Source organism: Anopheles merus, chromosome 3L, assembly GCF_017562075.2.
Source record: "Anopheles merus strain MAF chromosome 3L, AmerM5.1, whole genome shotgun sequence".
Taxonomy (NCBI): Eukaryota; Metazoa; Arthropoda; class Insecta; order Diptera; family Culicidae; genus Anopheles; species Anopheles merus.
Window position 1 is genome coordinate 33,201,237 of NC_054085.1, and position 22,996 is coordinate 33,224,232.

General features: G+C 46.0%; 4 protein-coding genes across 5 annotated transcripts; 2 read left to right on the plus strand and 2 right to left on the minus strand.

Moving 5' to 3' along the window:
- Positions 1-246: 246 nt before the first annotated feature.
- LOC121599805 lies at positions 247-13,501 on the minus strand. The gene is made up of 6 exons (XM_041927876.1): positions 13,197-13,501; positions 6,730-6,905; positions 5,898-6,494; positions 4,755-5,024; positions 2,709-2,885; positions 247-2,635 (listed from the first exon to the last, which is right to left on the minus strand). The coding sequence occupies exons 1-6, from the start codon at positions 13,243-13,245 to the stop codon at positions 2,354-2,356; spliced, it is 1,551 nt and encodes a 516-aa protein (XP_041783810.1). The 5' UTR covers positions 13,246-13,501; the 3' UTR covers positions 247-2,353.
- Positions 13,502-14,009: 508 nt separating this feature from the next.
- LOC121599308 (venom serine protease-like) lies at positions 14,010-15,922 on the minus strand. 2 transcript variants are annotated; one of them, XM_041927023.1, is made up of 4 exons: positions 15,541-15,922; positions 15,150-15,451; positions 14,750-15,071; positions 14,010-14,670 (listed from the first exon to the last, which is right to left on the minus strand). In XM_041927023.1, the coding sequence occupies exons 1-4, from the start codon at positions 15,593-15,595 to the stop codon at positions 14,048-14,050; spliced, it is 1,302 nt and encodes a 433-aa protein (XP_041782957.1). In that variant the 5' UTR covers positions 15,596-15,922; the 3' UTR covers positions 14,010-14,047. The 2 variants fall into 2 exon arrangements, with proteins under 2 accessions (XP_041782957.1, XP_041782956.1); XM_041927022.1 differs by having other exon boundaries at positions 15,532-15,922.
- A 204-nt stretch (positions 15,923-16,126) lies between these two features.
- Positions 16,127-17,858, plus strand: LOC121599309 (venom serine protease-like). Its single transcript, XM_041927024.1, has 3 exons — positions 16,127-16,681; positions 16,785-16,887; positions 16,950-17,858. Exons 1-3 carry the CDS (start codon positions 16,214-16,216, stop codon positions 17,576-17,578), a joined length of 1,200 nt encoding a protein of 399 aa, XP_041782958.1. The 5' UTR covers positions 16,127-16,213; the 3' UTR covers positions 17,579-17,858.
- Positions 17,859-19,584: 1,726 nt separating this feature from the next.
- Positions 19,585-21,154, plus strand: LOC121599310 (venom serine protease-like). Its single transcript, XM_041927025.1, has 3 exons — positions 19,585-20,137; positions 20,241-20,343; positions 20,408-21,154. The coding sequence occupies exons 1-3, from the start codon at positions 19,673-19,675 to the stop codon at positions 21,034-21,036; spliced, it is 1,197 nt and encodes a 398-aa protein (XP_041782959.1). The 5' UTR covers positions 19,585-19,672; the 3' UTR covers positions 21,037-21,154.
- The last annotated feature ends 1,842 nt before the right edge of the window (positions 21,155-22,996 follow it).

Here is a 22,996-nt window from a genome sequence, read left to right on the forward strand (position 1 = left end):
TATCACAATTAAAATTTGAATCAAATAGGGTTCTTAGCTGTCAAACTGCCTGTAACGAACTTTTGGCTACTTGTCAAATCGTTTTATATTACTTGACCTCGTTCTTATACACTCCTTAGCTTTGCTTACTTATCCGGCACTACAACCGCTTTGCGGTCTTGGCCTGCCTCAGGAGTGTCCGAAACCGCTCATGGTCTCGCGCCTTCGTCTGCCAGTCCGTTATCCCGGCCTTAATGGCGGACGCCTCCACGCCATCTTGCCACCTCAATTTGGGCCTACCACGCCTCCTCTGTCCTTGTGGACGGCCTAAAAAGAAAAACGCCCTTAGCTTTGAGGGTATAATAATCTAGGCTGAAAATTGCAGGCTAGTTTTGTGTGTGGTGTGTATGGAGTAATGACATGACTTCAGCCTTCAACTGTCAAATTCCATACAAAAAAGCTGACTAGAATCGTGAAGAGCCTCATTGAGCAAATTAATTTGTTAGGCACACATTTAGGATTTCAACTAGTAAAAATTGAGAATACCGCGTATCTCCGAATCTGCGTAAAAAAGGTACCGTGTATCTTAAGGTCCATCTGTACCATTCTTAGCACTACTTTTATTTACAAAAGTGTATAACTAACACATAAGGCATAAACAAAGATTCTAAACAAGTTTACACCAAAAAACACTGAAAAGTGTTTATGTTCTTAGTAATACAAAACAAGAACACTAATAAAGCAATGTTTTAATACAACTACCCACAAATGTCAGCGATTGTAAGCTGAACGTATCGATTGTTTTTTCAAAACAGTTTAGAGCTGAATTCTTACTCAAAATTCTAAGCCTTTTAAATAATTAACTTGCAAGTAACATTTCAAAAAGTTTTTGCATAATTTGTGTAATAGTGACCAAACAATTCTTAATAAAATAATAATTCAAAGCTTCCTATAGCTTTTGGGCAGAACTGTTTAAATATGAAGGACATTCCATTTTAACGTTCCAATGTCAGCAAGCGTCACTTTAATGAGCTGTTAATAAAATTGAAATGAAAAGCAGCTGAAAACTCTTTAACGCTTGTTTGTCAAACGACCTATAAAGTTTTTCTTCTTTTAAAATTATTTTCCCCGCTGTTCTTCCGCAACTCATTTATTATGGTTGTGCTCGAAAGAAAACTCCATCATCATCATCGCCATCACCATCAGCATGCAGTCTTTTCACATCGCTTGGGTTGGAAAGTTTCTTCTCAACAATCACAACCCCTAGCTGACGCGGTGTGTTTGTTGATAGGAAAATTTTATTGAATAGTTAGCAATTAGTTCCCATCGCTCCCACCCCTATCCAGCGGAGGCGTGCTGACTCGACTGCTGACGAATTTTCCACGTTAAAGTTTTTCCCGCAAACCGAATATCTTTCCCATTTTGTGCCCGTGTCTGTGTGTGAGTTTTTGACGAAAAAGTAGTTCCCAGTTCTGCATCCCGACAGCGCACGCCCTCGGCAATCAATGTCGTATGCTCTACGCTTTCGGTCACTCTCGGCTCTAACGAATCATCAACTCTCTCTCCCTCTTTCTCTACATGATGGATGGATGTTTGGTCGAAAAGTTTGCTGACATGGATGCATTTTTCATTGCACCTTGTGTGTTGCATATTCGTCAAGCGACTTGTATCGCTCCCGTCCCCAGCAGGCCGGCAGGTGGCGAAAAGTGTCTCGTGAATAATGAAGCCGGGCGATGGAAAAGTTGAGTTTAATTTACCATCAACCTTTGACATTTGCAGTTGGCGTGTGAGTGTGTTTGTTTGGAGAATGTTTCAATTCTCCCCTCAACGACAGTGCGCCGCAGCACGCTGGAGGCTATTGTTTGACCGATGGTACTTGGTAAAAATATTTAAAAAAAATCTTCTCTCTGCAGGACACATCCGAAGCCATTTTAATGGCAATGAGCGAAAGGAAAAGGTCTTATGTCGGGACCTCCGTCTCCGGTACTTGGCGGAAAGTTTAGCAGCATAATTATGCCATGCTGATAATATAATTTCGCTCACTTTCTCTCTCTCTCCCGCTGCCTGCCTTCTTCTCTCCGTGATGGAAGAAAAATTGTTCAATTATTTTTGCTTAATTAAAAACTCTTTCGCTTCCATCGGTGTGTGTGTGTGTGCCCAGGGGGCATTGGTGAACGTGGCACAGCGGGAGTGAGCGTGAGCTTTCGTCGATTCTTTCCATTCCAACCCTATCGCCCGGCGGTGTTCTTCATGGATCGGTGGGATATATGGAGGATGTAATCCGGTGTCCAGCACCCGTATACTTTTGCTTCTCAACTTCCGCAGCGAAGAGAACAAGACGAGGTCGGAGCACAAAGAAAGGGGGTGGAAACACTCAAACGGCTACATGTCGCGTTAGTGACGCCATCTGGAACTGCTCCTCGGACAGCAGATGCCAGTAGGGGTGGTCCAGTATGCGGGACACTTCCTGTTCGGTCGCTTCGATCGACTCCGCCGCCGACTGCAGCCAGCCGTAGAACTCGTCCGTCCAGTCGGGGCTGCGGGGCCAATCGCAGCCCAACCGAACCTGGGCCCGGTTGATGTAGAGATGGCGCAGGTTTTGTGCCGATGTGGCAATCAGCAGGATCGTGGCCGTTGAGATGCACTCCCGCACCATCTGCGGTAAAAAGCAAAGTGGGTGAGTGAAGCGATGCGATCAGGGGCACGGGGCACGGGGCAGGGCAACTTACCAGCGCGTTCAATCCGGGACAGGAGCGGGCCAGCAGCAGGAGCAAACTATCCGGGCGTTCCTGGAACTCGCCGTCGCCGACCGCCTCGGCCGTGGTTGCGGGCAGCTGCTCGTGCCCGTACACGGTCAGCGTGTACTTGTAGGCATCGACGGCCGCCACCAGCTGGTCCGAAGTAATCTGCGAAGAGATTAGAGATTTGGCATAAAAGCTCGCCCGGCATGATAAACTCTCGACTCGATACCCCGAGAGATTGCCGCTTGTTGCATTGTTCCTTCAATTGCAATTGCTGGCAGTACAATCGGGCTCGGTGCACAGCGCTCTCTGCATATGAATAAGAATAATCAACAAAACTTATCGCCTCCCCCAAAAACTTAATTAACACTCTATTGCACGGGAGCCCGTTTGTCGGTGCTACTGTGACTGTGACTGTCCCTCTCTCTCTCTCTCTCTCTCTCTCTCTCTCTCTCTCTCTCTCTCTCTCTCTCTCTCTCTATCTGTCTATTCGTTAGCCATGATTCTTTTGCTCGATGTAACATATTCGTGTCGGTGGTTGTAAGCTGTGCCGGCTGAGCTTGCTGTGCTGTGTGTAACTGTGGGGTGCAGGAAATAATTTATCGCAATCGTTTGTCGACGGTAGGGATGTGTGTTTGCGCTTGTTATGGTCTGTTTACCTTACACCGGTACGGCTGGAGATACGGCAGGTTGTGGGTTTGTGGTTTGCTATTATTTGCTTTGCACTCTTGAATACTTTTCGCTTTGTTTGTGCTGTCGAGAATAGGGGACGGAGGAAGGGAGCTTACAGATGTGTGTTTGTGTATGTCTGTATGTTTTGTTTCAGAACTAGCTTGGGTTAGTTTTAGAAGTGATTTACTTTATGGGAAAAATGGAAATGATAAAACAAGCTGTGTCTTCCATTACTGCGTTTTTGAATGCATAAGTTGATGAGACGTGTTTCCTACCGTATTTTTTTCACGTATGAATTCCATTCGGTAGACTGGAGTCAAATGCAAACAAATGCTGCATGACAGTAATTGGAATATTTGCATACCGGCGGCTTTGGTTGCGCGAAAAATCAGGATGCAAAAAATGAATTTAAAGCGATGTAAATATTTGTAAAATGCGGCAAAACTCACATTTGTTTTAGAGTTGTTCTAGTTTTGCTGTAAACTTTTCGCTCGAATAGTTTAAATGACTAAATTATTAAATGTGATAAATTATTCTGACACCTATTCCCATCGCATTGCTCATTTGATGAGGTAATTTAATTAAATGATAAACTATTCTGACAATAATCCCTTATTTCTCATTACTCTTTGAATGAGTAATGATCAATTTTATTCTATTTGTGTTTGCTTTGTGTACCTATTTTCGTAAACGAATTTTCCCTTATTTTTATGTTCAAGCTTTTAGTTTTATGCTTATAAAATATGCTTATTTTGCTGTTTTTTCATTATAATTTGTTAAATTGTATTAGGTATTGTAAATATTATGATTAAAAACACACATTATACGCACCAAACAATTCTCTAATCGGGCAATGACCCAAAATTAATAAAATTTCCTATTAAATAAGTCATACCTTACAACATGCATGATTAGCCTGTGACCCCGCACATGAAGTGCAGCATACAAGATTGATCTATGTGGCCTACGAACCAATTTCAATTGAACATTATTCTTTAAATGATTTTTTATTTGAATATATCATAATAACGTCTTTGAAAAATTGAAGGAATTATGCTGGCTTTGGTAAAATGAGTTCAATTTGTTCATATTTCAGATTTTTATAATGAACATAAAGAAATATGTTTTCACTTCACGTCATTGATTAAAACGATTTTTCGGAGCCTCCTTCCACTAACTTGCCTTCGAGATGTTTGATGTTTGATAAATACCATACTAAAGCTTTACCGATCCCATCTTCCTGCTGTCAAGCTGAACCCGCCAGCCCGACGACAGCATTGTCATAGCGAAATTGCGAGCCACATGCATTCGAAGCGACACACACACATACACCGACAAGAACACACGTGAGTTTATAGTTACCATTGTTTTGGGCGTCTGATAAATCATGCTAGCGACGGGCGCTTCGGGCTGCAGCAGGATCACCGCGTTGGTGGTGGACTCGACGCACAGGTGGACGCGCAGCTTCGGGTTATCCCGCCGCACCGTCAGCCATGCCTTGGCCGAGCACGGGCTGATGGCCAGGGCGGGCGGTGTGTAGCGGTTCTGGAGCAGGGTGAGATGCTTCACCTTGGAGTCGGCCAGCAGCATCAGCACATCGTCGTCAATGTTCTGCGGTGAAACGACCAGCACCTGGGGTGGGCGAGAAGTCAAAATAGGAAAGGGGGAGACAGTGAGTCCGGATGAGCGAAGCGAAAACTAACGGACGGACGGACGATGACAGGGGTGATTAATCGTTTTCGGTTATTAAATATCTTGTCGCGCTCGGTTGTGTCCTTGGGTTGCGTCCCGTTGCGTCTACGTGTGCGTACGAGAAGGAGAGAAGGAGTCAATAATAAGTTCCCGGTTGGGTGAGTCAATTCTCCTGGCCACACTCGGGACACACAACCGTGCGCATACACACACAGTATACATTTTGCACGCCTTTGGCCGGGACTGGAACGGTCGAGTTACAAATTGAACGGTTATGCAAATTGGGCATTGCTTAAAGCGCCTGCATGTTAGGCAACTCGCCACACACACATACCGTAGCGATTCGAACGGACCGTTGGGTTGCTCGCCTGCTGTCCGTCTGTCTGTGTGTGTGTATGTTCTTGTTAAAGCGGGCGTGAAATTGATGATGAAAAGTAGATATAGCTTGAGTCGGTTTTGCTTTTTCACTTGTGCCACGGAACCTCACAATCATAAAGTAATGGTATTAGCCAAGGCTGTACGCACACTGCACGGTTTCGGGGGGCAGTCCCGTTGTACGATGAATCAGCACCGTTCGGGCATGGGCGTTGAAAAACGATTCGTTGACAATACATCCTAGGGTGTGTTCCGGATGAGCTCGACAATTTCGGGGCCAGCTAAAGAAGTCATGTGTGCGTGTGTAGTCCGTGCTGATTGGTATCAGCTTTCACCTGCGACTCACCAGAACGTTCCGAAACCTCATTGTCGCAGGTCCCGTACCGTAGCCGCAGTGGGTAAGATAATTTAGTTTAGGGCCAGCACGTCATCACTCACCTGTAGATTGAGAAACAGCCCGATGTGCATTATGGGACAGTGCACGTTGGTCACGTTGACGAGGCAGAGCCGGCGCAGCACCAGACAGCACGACTCGAGCACCTCGTCCAGCAGATGGTTCGCCTCGTACCGCTCGAGGATGAGGTCGACCAGCGACAGGGAGTGCAGGTTGGTGAGGCAGAGCATCAGCCGCTTGAGTGCGGCCAGCAGCTGACCGCCCGTGCCGAACAGCTTGATTGACTCCGGATCCTCGCTCATGGCCATATTGCACGGGAACAGGTAATTGAGCGAGCGGATGCGCGAACCGCAGCCGACCCACTCGCGCGGGCATCCGGCCGTCCGTGCGTTCTGCTCCATCGCCCACGAGATGAGCGACATGAACTGGAACATGTTGTTGAAGCTTACCTGCGGCCGGAAGTCGAGCCCGCGTATGAGGTGACCGACGGACAGCAGGCAGCTCTGGAGGCGGGCGTGATCGAGCACGGGCTGCCAGCCGGAGTAGTAGTTGTACCGCATCCGGCCGAGCGTCGCGTCCTCGACCAGAAAGTTAGACCACACGTGGGGCAGATAGAACGCACGATACCAACCGGAACATGTCTGCAGAGCGGAGAGTGCGATTGATAGGGAGAGAGAGAGAGAAGGCCTTGAGTACACAATTAATCAATTGGTCGCGCTGAACACCATCGAGGCTACAGCGTAGCGGTCTCAGACACCGAGCCCAGGTGATCATTGTTATTATCGTCATCATCATCATTCTCATCTTTTGCGTTTGGGACGCGTGGGCAAAAGAGACATGCACACACACACTCGCGAGGGTTTTATGGCATCATACCAGGCTCGCGTAGTACCGCTCCTTGATGGTGAGATGGGAGAAGATGCGCTCGAGGATGTGATCCGGTAAATTACTCCACTGCGTCCAGCAATGGTCCGGGTCGTCATTGTTGGAATCGTTCTCGTCCGACCGGTCGACGGTTTCGTTCTCATTCTCGTCCACCTCGATGTAGCACGCTGTACAGCATTCGGAATCGCCACAGATAGAGTGGGTGGGTGTGTGTGATGTGGACGTGGGTTATGCGCACGCCGCATGCAATGGAAAAGAAAGGAGAATGGAGAATAAAATATTTATAATTCCAATTCAGTGGCTAGCGTTTCCGGGCCGGGCCGGTAGTGCCTTAGGTCCGGCAGCGACGGGCCGGCACGGCGCAATCGTTTTTGATATGAATGTTTCGCGTACCTAGCATAGCGTGAGAGAAGTGAAATAAATTGAGAATAAATTTGAAATAAAGACGATAAGGACGACGGGCTCGGGTCGGTGTTGCAGCTTTGCTTTTTTGCCTGTATTGCGGGCAGTACAGGTGGTTTAACGGTTTAGCGTGCCAGCGTACGCGGTGGCACAGTAGTGATTTCGGACGTCTTATTTCTCGGGTGATGTATATTTTGTGAATTTAATTCGCTTTCTCGGCAGGTTATTCTTGCTTTCGAGCTTTCGTAGCGACGGGAATGGTTTAAACTCTATTTTCTTTGTCTCAGTTTTTTTAAAGCAAATTTAACAATAAAGATGTCTTGGATGGTGTGAGCGAAATATGGTTGAGCCTTAAAGAATGGTAGGGTTGCAAAAATTCGAATTAAAATTCTAACGCATTTGTAGACAGATTTATTGAAATATCTTAATTAATCCTTTCGATAACCATTCCATACGATATCACAGCCATAAACTACAGTGAAACTTGTATAAGAGGAATAAGAATAAAGGAGTTCTAAAAAAATCAACTAAGAAAGATCTGGGTATAAAGAATTTGGAAATAAATTGAATATTGAATATTGAAAAGAAACCCCTTCTAAGGATGACTTTTCCGAGTGTCCCAAATTTTGACTTTATTGAGGTTTCTAGGTCTTTCCTAACCTAAATGCAAATGGAATAAAGAGGCCAAAATGAGTTCTATTGTTAAAAATAATGTGTTGTTCAACGCATTGCATAGTTTGAGGCGCTTTTAGACTAAACAGGGTTTTAGATGGTATTATGGACAAGTTCAGCGAGTTGTTGATTTGGTTGAGCATATCATTGACTTTTTGAGAAAGATATTGAATAATTCGGATGTATGTGTTGACACGTTCGGCGATACTATTGAGCTGTCAGTGGTTTCGTTTTCACCCTGTGCCGAAGCGTGTAATTTTTCAATCTCAAAAGTCTTAAAAGCAGTAAATAATCATCCCCCAAGGCATTTGAATAGTTTACCAAGAATTTTTTGATACCAGCTCTTACCATAGTGGGGACGCTTCTCTTCTAGACAACGAGCGTAACTAGACCCCTTTACGGCTCTTTGTTTTTTTTTTGTTCCACAACCATCACTTGGCCATGGACCCAGGATTATGAGCTTTTGCAAAGCTGTGCAAAGCAAATTATTACAAAATACCATCGTTACAATGAAGCGTTCTCCTCAGTGCACACGCGCGAATGCAACGAAGAATAGCCGGCAAAGTGTTCATTCTCTGTGATGAGCAGGAACTTTGAAATGAAAACATCTTGCAGTTTGAGCTGCTTGTTGCAAGCATAAAAACTGGCATTTATAACGGACCGTGAAGGGGGAAAAATTACACCAAAACAACGAGAACGAAATGCAAAATCCAATAATATGCTTTAATGCTTTAATGGTAGGAAAAGTTAAGACGTGCCTGATTATCCATTAGGCGAGCTTCCCGTCCCCACGCCCAAAGTGTCCCGAAAAACCACTCAACACCTTTTCAGTCTCTGAAGTTTTAAAGTGCGCAATCATTCCTGTCAAACTTCCCGCGGGCCGCTCCCGGCAACGCTTAAAGCATTTAAGCTGAAGTTTGTCGCACTGTCGCTTACATTCTTGGGCAATCTTTTTTTACGATTTCAAACAATCTCATACCGGCTAGCGTGCCGGAACGGGCCGGAACAGGCAGGCCAAATATGCTCGCATAAAGTGCTGCGCCATCCCACGCCAGCAAAGCCCAGCCCGCTAGTCCTGCTGGCAAAGGCTGTTAACTAACACAAGTGGCAGCCCCTTTCCTTTCCCCACCAGGGCAAAGTGGGACAATTCGTGGAATCCAGCGTGCCGCGGCGGGTACGTGTCTGTTTTAAAAGTGGTAATTTTTGTGAAAACTCATAACGATTCCACTTGCTGGCGGTGGTTGGTGGGCGAGAAAAAAAAACCCCTTTCGCTATCCGGCTGCTTCCCCGGCTACTTTCACCCGTTTTACGGCCACGGTTCACGGCGGAAGATTATGACAATCGTTTCCGCCAGCAGCGAGGCTCAGGTGAGATTTTGGGGTGAAACACGGGAACACAGTTTCGGGCCTCGTTAACATTCGGATTTATGGGTACGAAACTTATTAAATGAGCTTCTTATGACTTTTCGCGCGCTTTGATGAAACTTTCCGCTTTACTGTGTGGTGTGTGTGTGTGTGTGTGAGGGAATGGGAAGGCCGTGGAAGAGGGGCAGGAATAGCGGGAATGAGAAACATTCCATTTCGCTGCATACCTTTCGCGAAAAGCGGAACACTCCAGCCCGGCCTGCCAAATACAATGGTGCGCAGCGCGAGGACGCCCAGCAACCCGTTCCCGAGGGGCAATCCGCATTGTTGCAATTGTCAAGAGGAGGGTGGGGAGTGAGAAGAACAAAAGCAGGGGAGCGAAAAAGCTCGCTTAAATTATTTAAAATCCACCATCTTCCTCCCAGTGTACTTGCGAGTGTAATTCCGACGCTTGTGCATAATTTATACCACGCCCCGTCTCGCATTCCGCAACGCTAGAGTAGCGGTGTAGTAGCTTTCTTGAGCCCATTCGTCGTCGTTTTCGTCGTGGTCGTCGTTCCCCTCGCGGCAAGACGAACCGTTAGCGAAACCCGTTCGCTTTCATCTACTGGCAGTTGGTCGCTATTAAAACCTTCCCCTTTTTGTGGAAGAAGCTCGTTTCGGTAGCAGGGCCGCTTGCCGTTTGCGTTTGATTGTGAGTGAAGCGTGATACCGGGCGGCAAGATTTAATGGCGTGTGGTGTGCGGATATTTATGATCGAGATTTTTTGTTGCTGTAGTAGCCACTCGCCTGTTCTTCCTTCCACTGACAAAAGGATGTTATGGCTTGGTTTTGCCCCTACCGCCGAAGCGAACAGCTTGAGTAATGAAGGTGTGTATCTGTGAGCAAATTATTGGCACCGGTGCGGTGGTGAACCATTCCGATGACTTGTTTCAAGCCTTAATAGAGTTGTCGCGGAAGTAGCGACTAAAAAAAAATGTGCCATTTCAATGGGACTGGCTTTCTGTTCGGGGGTGGAAAAGCGATCCCTTCCCTGAACCCTTCGTACGGCATGAATCGAGCAAGCAATTATGCACAATTATTCGCTCGTAATACACCGAACGTGGCCGTCGCCTACCACCACTTTCCGGCTAGATTAAGCGCCATGCACCTCACGCAGTGTCGGGAACGGCATCGCCCGTTCACACCCGTCCGCATACGTTCGCCGGTAGGTTTTGGTGTGTATCAAGATTTATTCGCCCCTTCCTGTCGGCGGATTTACGAGAGCCAAGGTCCCAAACCCAAGCTGGAGGATAATTTCCTCGCTCGCTCGCTATTTATTGCACCCGCGTGGATTGAGAGTTGAGTGCGCGGGTCGTAAGGGCGGCGATGGCGATGGTTCCCGATGGCGGTAATTTAGGCGGCACTACTGCCATTAGACACAGTCGGGTGAGAAACCACCACGCGCTTACCCCCTCAACGCCGTTTGGTTCGCACCAAAGTTTTCCACTGCCTTCAATTAAGCTAAAACGTGTGCCTCTCCTGTGTGGCAGGAACATTATCGTTTCGCTGGCTTTCTCACGGTCTCGGTCTCGGGGTGAGTGAGTTACAGCCGCTGGGTCTGATTGCGGATGCGAGCGTGCCTCGTCAACGTGTCCTCGTGCCCTGTGCAGGTGAGTTTTTACACGTTGCTTGCTGAACGTTCCTCGTGTCGGTGGTGGTGGTGGTGGTGGTGGTGGTGAAGGGGTGTATTTAGTGTAAATCGAATTTATCACTCACGGAATTATTGAATTCGTCGCTATGGCTTTGGGGACTGATTGGTACGCGTGGCGTGAGCAAACCCAGCGGCATGGGAGATTCAGCTGTAAACGTTTGCCATTGCCTGGTAATGACTTGTCTACGAAGGTTCGTTTTTTTTGTCAATTAAGTGTCACATTGGAGGTTTTAATAATTTGGGCATTGAGTTATCAGATTGTGTGTTTTAAACGGGATTCATCCACTCATCAAGAAGGAACAGCAATTAGTGATGAGAAAAATGAAGTTTTCGTCGGAATCGATTGCAACTAGCTCTGAAGTTTTGTGGAATCGATTCCGGATAGTAGGTTGAAATGAATCAATCGATTTATGAATCAACTCCTTAATCGGAATCATATCCGGAATTGGTACCATAAACAACGGTCAAACTCAATCCAGCTTGAGAAGTGTAGAAAAGCATGTGAAATAAGTAAAACATTAAAAGGTTTTCAACAGCTTCACTTCCCACTTTCAGTTCTTACACAGTCATCAGTCCTCAGTGTCGAATATTTCACTCAACGTATTAACTTATTTAACGCCTAACCTTAAAGACTAAACTTGTAGACAACAGCATCGCGAGGGATTAACAGTGGAATTCTCTCGTGTGCTCAGGAGAAAAGAAAACATTAGGAAATAGAAACAGGGATTAAAACTGACAACGATGAAAACTGATGATACAAACGGGAAATGAAATGTGAAGTCCATGGGAAACTCAATAAGAAATACTATGTCAAATACGAGTTCATAAATTCTAATAAGAGAAATTTTCCCTGATAACAGCATTTAAATAATAGCAAAAGATGAGAGACAAACATGAAGAAATAATAATTAGATAGAAGGGTGAATTACTAAAGAGCCGAAAGTACTTTCAAATAGCATTGCTGATACCATACTGGAATAGTCGCGAAGGAAAACGCAACGGAGCGCGTGTGACGACGGTATCAAGATTAGATTAAAGACATTTCCACCGGATGGAGTTGAATGATAAAAGGCAAATAAAAAATGATATCAGCTTTCAAGTAAATTTTGGTATAGCATGTTTCATTTATGCCACATGTTTTCCGTTTGAGAGACATTTGCAAAGATCATAAATCTGTGATTGACCATAAACATTGCTCATATTTTTCAAATGTGATCATTTTATGTTATACATTGCTGCAAATCGTTCAAGCAAAACTAACTCATCACTTTTTTTTGTTTCAATAAAGATTATGACAGGCGCAATCAATTGAAAAGGCATGTTAAATTAAACATTCCATTAGAATGCAAATGTCCTTTGATGTTTCATATCTCAAACGAATTCTTTGTGGTAGCAGTGATAGATGTACTAGTCTAATAGCTCGCTCGTTAAGCGTCAATGGAATGTGAAATTTTTTGAACCAAACATCCTTTACTAAATTGAGGATAAACACTTGAAAGGAAACAATGTAATGGCGTTAACTCAATCAGTTTCCTGGGGAGCATTTTTTTGTTTCTCCAAACTGTGTTTTGTTCTATGATACTGGAGAAACCTTTCGCTTGCTAGGTACATTATAAGGTGACATATTATTTAATTGAAAGTTGTTTCAGTATTTTGTTCCTTACATCACTCTTTTGATTCAGAAAATATGAACTCATTTCACACCACATAACAGAAATCTCAAACAGTGTCGCACTTTAACGTTCATTCAACATTAGTCAATAAACTCTAGCTTGAGCCCATCCACGAGGAATATACATCCGCGGCAAACCGAAACACTGCTTGATCACTGACACCGGCATTTGTTTTTCCTGCGTCGTTCTAATTTTCCCATTCATCGCCTTTTCCTCGCACCATTTCACGGTCACCGCGTTCGGCACACGTTTCAATTCACACAGCTGTGCCGAACTGCAACGAGAGCACAGCAGCAGCAACAGCACCACTACACACGCTGTATTTATCTTAGTTTTTCCCGCGACGGGCCGCCGACCGGCTTCGGGGTGGGTTTAAAAATACAACAAGCACGCAATACACGCCTGCAAACACTGGCCCGACTCACGACGGGGTTACAAAAATGGCGAAAATTGCGAAATCACCGAAAAGGGGGGTTTTCGCTTGCCACCGCACACACTACACTACACACACATGACGCAGACGGTGGTGGAGCAAAATTGTGTAACAAAGGTGGTTTTCGGTGGCGGTGTTCCTGATGGCGGCTGTCCAGCACTGGTTGGTGATGGTGATGGGATGAAGAATTTATGATACACTTCATGCTCCCCGGTGCATACCTTTATCATCGCTGTCCAGCTTCCAGCCGGCGTTTACCGCTTTCGTCATCGTGGGTTTGTAGCGTTACTGCTGTAGCGTTACACTTTGCAAGAAACATCAACTAATGGTCCCCGTTCGATGGATGCGTTTTGCGATTGGGGAATGGTGCTGCAAATCACTGGCAGTTCACACTTGCTTCCTGTGCGTAGCGCTTGCAGTCTGATCTTATGCGCGCAAAAACTCACGATCGACTGAGTTGGCGATCTCGCCGATCGCCGGTGTGTTTGTGCGCTTGGCGTACAAACGTTCATCGATTTCTGACCACAGCGGCCAAGGGGACGGTTGTGCTGGTCAGTGTGGATCAGTGTGAGAATTGGCAAGGATGGGATGAAACTAATACAAGCATGGTTTGTGCTTTGTAGAAGCTGCAAGCATTTAGGACGAGTTTTACACGAAAAAGTAACACTGAAGAAGCAATCGGGAATAATATGATGATTTACATGACCATTAAACAACAAATCAAATACGTCATACCAAACAACAACTGTACCACAGCGCCATGTATCTTCCATGCAGAGGTAGTGGTGATGCCAAGCGCCAACGAAAACCACCTTGCGCAGTAGACGCAGACCGTTTTCAGGTTCATCCACCAGCACCCAAAACAAACTCGTTCACGTTGCGCATGAGCATGCGCCCGAATCTATTTACGTTACGCAAATGAATGTTTTGTTTGGACGGGTGTCCGCGGCTAGCTAACGAATTCATTCGCCAGTACATCAAACAATTGGTAGAGTTTGATGGATGAATTAAAAAGCACAAACACAAGTTTCTGCTTCATTTGCAAAGTAAAGAATAACGCTTTATTCAACCGTTACGGTGTGCAGTAGGTAACGCCCGGTGTAACGCTTTGAATCCACGACAGATAGGAAGTGATGCGGCTGCTGACGGACGGTTTGCTGGAAGCGCACGATACACCGTAGTTGACGACACCGACCAGATAGACGCGTCCACCGGTGGTGAACAGCAGCGGACCACCGGAATCGTACTGGCACGTATCCTTCCCTGGCGTGTACGTGCAGATGTGTGAGGCGAGAATGTTGGGCATCGATGACTGGCAGGACTGTTGCGAGATCACACTGAGCGACACCTTGCGCAGCACGTTCGAGGTCGGTGCACCAAAGTCCATCGTACCCCAGCCGGTCGCTTCCACGATCGAGCCGGCGAAGTTAGAGGTGGAGTAGCGGAACGGCAGACAGGCCGGTCCGACGGCGGCATTGAAAGCGATCCGGTCGGCCGTACGCACGAGCGCGATATCGTTGCGCGACGGGCTGACGACGTACTGTGGATGGTTCGTGACGGAGGCGAGGCGCATCAGCACCGAGTAGCTCGTGTCCGTACCGACGCTTAGGTTGTGATCACCGACCAGCAGCCCGGAAGCGGACAGACTGCGGCCCCGCATGCAATGGGCGGCCGTTATCGAGTGATAGTCGGAAACTGTGGATGCACATAAAACATAGGGAAAAGCTATCACTACCTGGAGAGAAAGATACACTTTAAGCCTGTGTATACTCACTAATTGTAGCACCGCAAAAGACGCTCCGTGAGGAGGAATCGACCAGTCCGGCCATCATGGGAAACTCGTTCACCAGCGTCGGCACACCGTTCACAATTTTGGACGTACGGCGCAACCCGCAGCTACATTTGGGAGCCTGCGCTACCACCTGACACCGGAACCGTCCTCCAGATGTGGTCGTGGTCGTACGCAAAGCAAACACCGCCCGATTGCCGGTAGCTTGTAGCGTAAAGGTACGCTGTCCGCAGTACTTGGTGGCATACGCGAGCGTAGGATCATTCTGCAGCGATATCTCCACACGATCCGCGGTACATCCGGTTGACTGGAACGAGCGTGAAACGTTGTCAAAATGTGAGAGACGTACCTTCGTGAGGGAGATAACACGTAGCCGTAGCCTTACCGCAGCCAGATACATGTCGTAGCAGTTCACGTAGATCGTGTTGCCGGCCGGTGCCGCCAGCTGCCAGCGGCAGTTGGTACCGCGCGCATAGTAGTTGGGAAAGCTCGGCGATTCCACATAGAACACCTCACCGGCAGCAAGTGTCTTCTGCCGATCGCAGCCGGTGAATTGGCCTACCGCGGGCGAAACTGCCAGCGCGACCAGCGCGAACAGCCACGCGATAAGAACGTTGCTTCCGCACATTGCCAAACGATAGCGCGTACTGTGCCCGCCCCATCGTTGCCCGAACCTGTGTTGGGGGGCTGGTTTGCGATGTGATAAACGAGCAACAAGACGACTTATTATCTTAACTGCTGCATCGTTTCATCGCCCCACACCTTACCTCGCTTACCTGTTGCGATCGATCTGTGTAGGGGATGACGGTGGACAAACAATGGGGTGTACATTTTGTAACTTTCAAAAACACATGTTTCGTTCTAAACTGGCAAGAACTGGCTATCTGATAGCGAGCCTACCGCGCTACACCGCGTGTGGCCGTGAGGCGTTTTTTGGATCTAGAGCGCAAGAGCGTGCATGTTGGTGAACTTTGAAACGAAATTTCGATCAGACCTTTGTGGGAGATGTGATACCTTAAAAAAGGAAAGGAAAACATCCGGAAGATGTTTTTGTTTTGATGAACCTTCTGTGGATTGGGATGTTTTTCACTTTTGGCACTGTTTGGCACACGCGTGTCCAGGGACGTCTAGTACATCTTGCAACTAGCGTTTCTTGGTGAATGAGAGCAAGTGTAGTACAGCTACAATGTTCCTTTCACCGGCTCGAGACGCCGTGTAGCTTGATAACAGTGTGAAGTTAATGGGGTCAATATGTTTGATCAGTTGGCTTTTCAAGCCCACTCTAAATCGTACTCCAATCGTAGGCGTAAGCGATTGCGTTAGCCATCGCAGCTTAGCGGGAGGCTTTAAAATGCTAATGTCAGAGGGGGCGATTAGTTTAGTGATCGTTCGCGATCGAGTAGTGAAAGTACGTGTGCAGCAAGAGATAGGGCAACAATTGAAAGGAAAATGCTGAAGTTCGTTTGGAATGACAGTGGAGCGATCTTGGTGCTGTTGGTGATGCTGATGACTAATGTGGTGACCGGTCAGTATGGTTCGTGTGATCTGACGTACAATTACGCCAGCGGTCAGACGAGCTTTATCGAGTCGCCCAACTTTTCCAATTACTATGCACCGGGCACCAAGTGTCGGTACACAATAAACGCCCCAGTGGGCCATACGTTGTACGCGCAGTGCTACGACATGTATCTGCCGTCGAGTACGGGCTGTTACTACGACAAGCTGGCCATCTCGCGGTTCGGCGATCCCAACCTGAGCGATGCGATTGTACGCTGCGGAACGACCACATTCAACGTGGAAAGCCAGTACAACAAGCTGGTGGTGGCTTTGCTGGGGAGCACGAGTACGTCCGGAGGAAGGTTCCGTTGTCAGATTACGGCGCTCAAGCTTGCCTGCGACTGTGGTCGTCGCAAAACGGTGAGTGTACGATGATTGTAATGGTTGTTGTTGAGGAAGTTCATGATCGTTACTGGAATTATCCATCCTATTTACCCCATGTACTATTGAACTGTTCCACCAGCCCACGATCGTCAACGGATTTCCGACGCAGGCGAACGAGTACCCGATGATGGCAGGATTAGTGGACAACAGTTTGGCGAAGGTGTTCTGTGGATCCACAATCGGTAGGTAGCATGGCTTGAATCAATTATTGATGCTTATTAAAGTGTCCTGCTTTTGGTTTCAGTTACCGATCGCCATGTGCTTACTGCCGCTCACTGTCTGCTGGACAGAACAGTTACTGGTACAAGCGTTCTCGTCGGCGATCAGGACATAAGCACCGGTTCCGACACCCCCTATTCGTCGCTTTACCGCATATCCACCTTCACACAGCATCCCAGCTACAATCCAACATCTAAAACGAACGACATCGCTCTGGTACAAACGTTCAACACGATTGTCTTTAATCCGGGCGTCGGTCGGGTGTGTCTTCCGTTCCGATTTGGTACGTCCAGCTTCGAGAATGTGCGGCTCAGTGCACTTGGTTGGGGCGCAATCGACTTCGGTGCTCCATCGTCGAATGAGCTGCTGCAGACAACGCTGGCCGTGGTGTCGTCCAGCAGCTGTGGCACGAAGCTTTCCCGGACGATCCTTGCGTCGCAGATGTGTACGTTCGCTGCCGGTAACGATACCTGCCAGAATGATTCGGGTGGCCCACTGTACTATACCGATCCGAACAGCCAACTGGTCTACAGTATCGGTGTGGTAGGGTTCGGTGTGGCCTGCGCATCGAGCTTCCCGAGTGTGAACACGAGAGTTACCTCGTATCTGGATTGGATCAGTAGTACCACAGGGTATACGTTCTGTGAGAAGTAATTCGGGTTAGATAGTGCTAATACAGTGAGAGCAATGGTAATAAGTAAGACTCTTTTAATGTTGAGTTAGAGGTGGAATACATTTTCAATTCTATCTACTTGTGGTACAGATCTATTTTGACTCAGTATGATCAAAGCTCATAAGTATAAACATTGGAAATATGAATTAAGCTGTAATGGATCTTCTAAACGTTGTTCTGAAATTTTGAACTATAATCGTCATAACCATAAATTAAATGATTTGTTTAAATATGTATACAAATGCTTCACAGCAGCAATAATGAACTGTTGGGTTGTTCAATATTCAATACACAAGATCAAAAGAAAAAATGGGTTGGCCACAGCCAAGCTATACGTAGTGGACGACATTGGACGATGATATAAATCCGTTAATACCAACAGTAGAATCCCATACCAAAATCGTTCCAATGTAATCTTACTCCGCCCGGCCTGACGCGAATCTCTTGTCTGCTGTCCTAGGTATTAGATAGGTAGGTCCTGGTAGGTCGCCGCGCGACATGTCAGGTTGGTGACGATCATAAACAACATTCAATCCACGGGTCATACGTAAAAGGGATAAGAGTCACCAAAGCGGGTTCGACGTTCCTCTACGTCAAGCAACGACCTGGTACGGAGCGATCGCGATGGGACATACAATTTTAGGCTGAAAATTAGCGCCAGCAACTCAACAGAGTTCTCCAGCAGTTCCGCGCAAACTAACCTCTGGGCGTTGCATTTGCGTTACCACCATACTACCGCGGCGTATTCCAGCATTTGTCACAATCAGTAACGATTATCAGTGAAAATTTTAAATAAATCCCATAAAATTTAGCAAATTGACAACTATAGGCTAAAACATATTGTTACTCAAGTGGGTTGTAAATGTAGAGTCTACTGTACTTCAAAGTTGTAGTATTAACACAAAGAGCATGTAATTTATGATCCCAATGTTGTCAGCAGTATACATTAAAACGCTCGCAATGTGAAACAGGAGTATTATACTTTGAATTTCTAATGCATCTCCAATGTCCAAAGGTTTTGCTCTATTAATGCGATTTACGCAGAGGAGTGACCATGTAAAACTATATTTATTGCAAAATATATATTGCAACGATTCCCTGAAATTAAACGATATCAGAATTAAAACGGCATATATTACAATGTAGAACAAAAGAACTAGTATTTGATTTCAATCCTTTAACACCACAGAACATCAGAGAATCTCAAGTCAAAATATTTGTCCAAATTTGTACCAAATAAATTATGGTGCTGTCATGGATGTAGCTAAATATTGAACATGAAAGCATTAAGATATTTTCATGATTGGCACAACATTAAACAAACCCTATTGCAACAAAGCCATGCAACAACGTATAGCTCTTGGGTATCTAACACTCAATCACAGCAGTGTTTAAATGAAAATAGTAACATCTTCCAATGCCCAGCAGTACGCAGTGTTTCTTGTCAAAGAAAGCCAAGCATTTTTTACACAGTGAACAATCGAAATAAAATAATGATGTTTGTATCTCATGTGTACGGAGCTTCTTTCATCTGGTGAAAACAGTTTGCCATTACAACGTGAGCAACAGTAGCGCCCATTGTAGGGTTTTGTGCTTGCACGGCCTGAGAGTGGCATTATGCTCAAACGTTAAGGAGAGAGTTGTTACCTCATAAACAAACCCTAAGACACATCCGGAAGATGTTATGGTCTTGCGGTACCTTCTTTGGAGCTGGATGTTTTTCACTTTTGGCACTGTTTGGCAAATATATGCCCAGGAGCGTCTAGTACGGGCTGGAATAGACTGGTGAATGATACTGTGTGTTGTAAAAGTACAATGTTCTTTTCACAAACTCGAGATAGAGTGCAGCTTCAGAAAAGAGCCAAGTCAATCGGATCGATATGTTTGATCAGTTGGTGCGCCGCTCCGAAACACACTCCGAAACGTACCGTACAAGTGTATGCGATTGCGTTAACCATCTAGAGGGGGAATCTTTAAAATGCTAATGCTCGTGCGGAAGAACGAGTTAGTGATCGTTCGCGATCATGTCGTGAAAGTACTGGAGCAAGAAGAGGTAGTGCATCAATCAAAAGAAAATGCTGAAGTTCGTTTGGAATGTTGATGGAGTGATCCTATTGCTGGTGATGCTGATGATTGAAATTGTGACAGCTCAGTATGGTTCGTGTGATCTGACGTACAATTACGCCAGCGGTCAGACGAGCTTTATCGAGTCGCCCAACTTTTCCAATTACTATGCACCGGGCACCAAGTGTCGGTACACAATAAACGCCCCAGTGGGCCATACGCTGTACGCGCAGTGCTACGATATGTATCTGCCGTCGAGTACGGGCTGTTACTACGACAAGCTGGCCATCTCGCGGTTCGGCGATCCCAACCTGAGCGATGCGATTGTACGCTGCGGTACGACCACATTCAACGTGGAAAGCCAGTACAACAAGCTGGTGGTGGCTTTGCTGGGGAGCACGAGTACGTCCGGAGGAAGGTTCCGTTGTCAGATTACGGCGCTGAAGCTTGCCTGCGACTGTGGTCGTCGCAAAACGGTGAGTGTACGATGATTGTAATGGTTGTTGTTGAGGAAGTTCATGAGTGTTACTGGAATTATCCGTCCTATTTACCCCATGTACTATTGAACTGTTCCACCAGCCCACGATCGTCAACGGATTTCCGACGCAGGCGAACGAGTACCCGATGATGGCAGGATTAGTGGACAACAGTTTGGCGAAGGTGTTCTGTGGATCCACAATCGGTAGGTAGCATGGCTGGTCCTACAATTATTGAGGCTTATTAAAGTGTTCTGCTTGTGGTTTCAGTTACCGATCGTCATGTGCTTACTGCCGCTCACTGTCTGCTGGATAGAACAGTTACTGGTACAAGCGTTCTCGTCGGCGATCAGGACATAAGCACAGGTTCCGACACGCCCTATTCGTCGCTTTACCGCATATCCACCTTCACACAGCATCCCAGCTACAATCCAACATCTAAAACGAACGACATCGCTCTGGTACAAACGTTCAACACGATTGTCTTTAATCCGGGCGTCGGTCGGGTGTGTCTTCCGTTCCGATTTGGTACGTCCAGCTTCGAGAATGTGCGGCTCAGTGCGCTTGGTTGGGGTGCGATTGATTTCGGTGCGCCATCGTCGAATCAGCTGCTGCAGACAACGCTGTCCGTAGTGTCCTCCACCAGCTGTGGCACACAGCTCTCCCGGACGATCCTTGCGTCGCAGATGTGTACGTTCGCTGCCGGTAATGATACCTGCCAGAATGATTCGGGTGGCCCACTGTACTACACCGATCCGAACAGCCAATTGGTCTACAGTATCGGTGTGGTAGGGTTCGGTGTGGCCTGCGCATCGAGCTTCCCGAGTGTGAACACGCGAGTTACCTCGTATCTGGATTGGATCAGTAGTACCACAGGGTATACGTTCTGTGAGAAGTAGTGCGAGTATACGATGTATGATACTGATGTGGTGTGAACGAGTAGTAAGAAGTAAAATTCTGTTTATATTTTGTACGGGTAGAACGAATTTGAAAAGTAAATTTGCTATATTTGCAGTATCCAATGTCTGTTTTATCTTTTGATCAAAGAAAGTTTTAAACATACTTATTCATTATTTTTTCATTCTTATTTGGCACAACTTGCACAAAGCTTGTCTGTACCACTATTAAGTAAGTAAGTAAGTAAGTAAGTAAGTAAGTAAGTAAGTAGATAAGTAAGTATGTAAGTAAGGAAGTAAGTAAGTAAGTAAGTAAGTAAGTAAGTAAGTAAGTAAGTAAGTAAGTAAGTAAGTAAGTAAGTAAGTAAGTAAGTAAGTAAGTAAGTAAGTAAGTAAGTAAGTAAGTAAGTAAGTAAGTAAGTAAGTAAGTAAGTAAGTAAGTAAGTAAGTAAGTAAGTAAGTAAGTAAGTAAGTAAGTAAGTAAGTAAGTAAGTAAGTAAGTAAGTAAGTAAGTAAGTAAGTAAGTAAGTAAGTAAGTAAGTAAGTAAGTAAGTAAGTAAGTAAGTAAGTAAGTAAGTAAGTAAGTAAGTAAGTAAGTAAGTAAGTAAGTAAGTAAGTAAGTAAGTAAGTAAGTAAGTAAGTAAGTAAGTAAGTAAGTAAGTAAGTAAGTAAGTAAGTAAGTAAGTAAGTAAGTAAGTAAGTAAGTAAGTAAGTTAGTAAGTAAGTAAGTAAGTAAGTAAGTAAGTAAGTAAGTAAGTAAGTAAGAAATGGTAATATCAAAGGAGCTCATTATTTCCTCTATGCTTTTTTGTCATGCTCCCTCACTAATCTTTCTGCGACACCAGATCCAACATAATTGATGCTTTTTAATCCTATTGAAGCTTTTGAATGCAATCTCTAGTTATACTAAAGGATACGAGCAACGTAAGTTATCTTTCTTAATTGACACCTCATGAAACACGACCTTGAAAGTCTACCTATACTCTCACTAACAACGCATGACATGTGTCCCTTAGAGGGGCTCGTCACGCAAAGACATGCCACTTGAGGAGTGTTTATTTAAAAAAATGTAACCATTTCTAATTATAGCACCACTTACACTTTGTGCACTGTGCACCTTCAGCACTATGCAAAATAGCTTTTCAAACACAGCTCAGCGACCGGCACACAGCGCACATTCGAAGGAAATTAATGATGTCTGTGCTTGAGGTGTACCTCGGAGCTCCCCTCGGTATGCTGAAAACAGGCAACCCTTCCCTTGAGCAACAGTAGCACCCATTTGGAAGGCAGTTCAACGTACCCGGCCGCAGAGAGTGCATTGAAAAATCGTTCTCCAAAAGGGGGGTGGAGAAGTGTGCTTGCGGCAGGGCAATAGTAGCACCGCTTAATGATATGAAAAACCCGAGCCATTTTCCTGCGTAATGACTTTTAGAAGTAATGGTCACTGTCAATGAACTGTGTATAATTAATCTAGCATTTATTTTAGCCAGTTAGTTCAAAGGAAACCCCGGGTGCTGTTAAGGATGTTTAATTGCATTCGACAGGGTCGGCAGGGAGGAGGGGGTGATGCTGCAATGGGGCTCCGGTGCACCCACATTCGGATTCGGACCGGTGCCACCGAGATTGGGCCACAGTGGGCACTGCTTTTGTCTGGTTAGGTAGTTGTGGATTTAATTATTTATCGTTCAGGAAGGCTGAATGAGTGCATGGGCGGACTCGGGTTTGGCCTCGGCTTGTGGACACTCACCCACACACACACACGTACAGCCAACACGATTGCATTGAAAGTTTCGCTTCGTTTGAACTGTCATCCCGAGGGAAACCCCGAGCGAGTGAAGCGAATGGTAAGGAGGAAGGGGTGGCCTGTGCTAGATTAGGAAAATTCCCCGAAGGACAAATTTGCACAGGAAAGCTTCCCCTACTCTCGCCCACACACTCGCCATCAGGTTTCGAGTTCGGATCG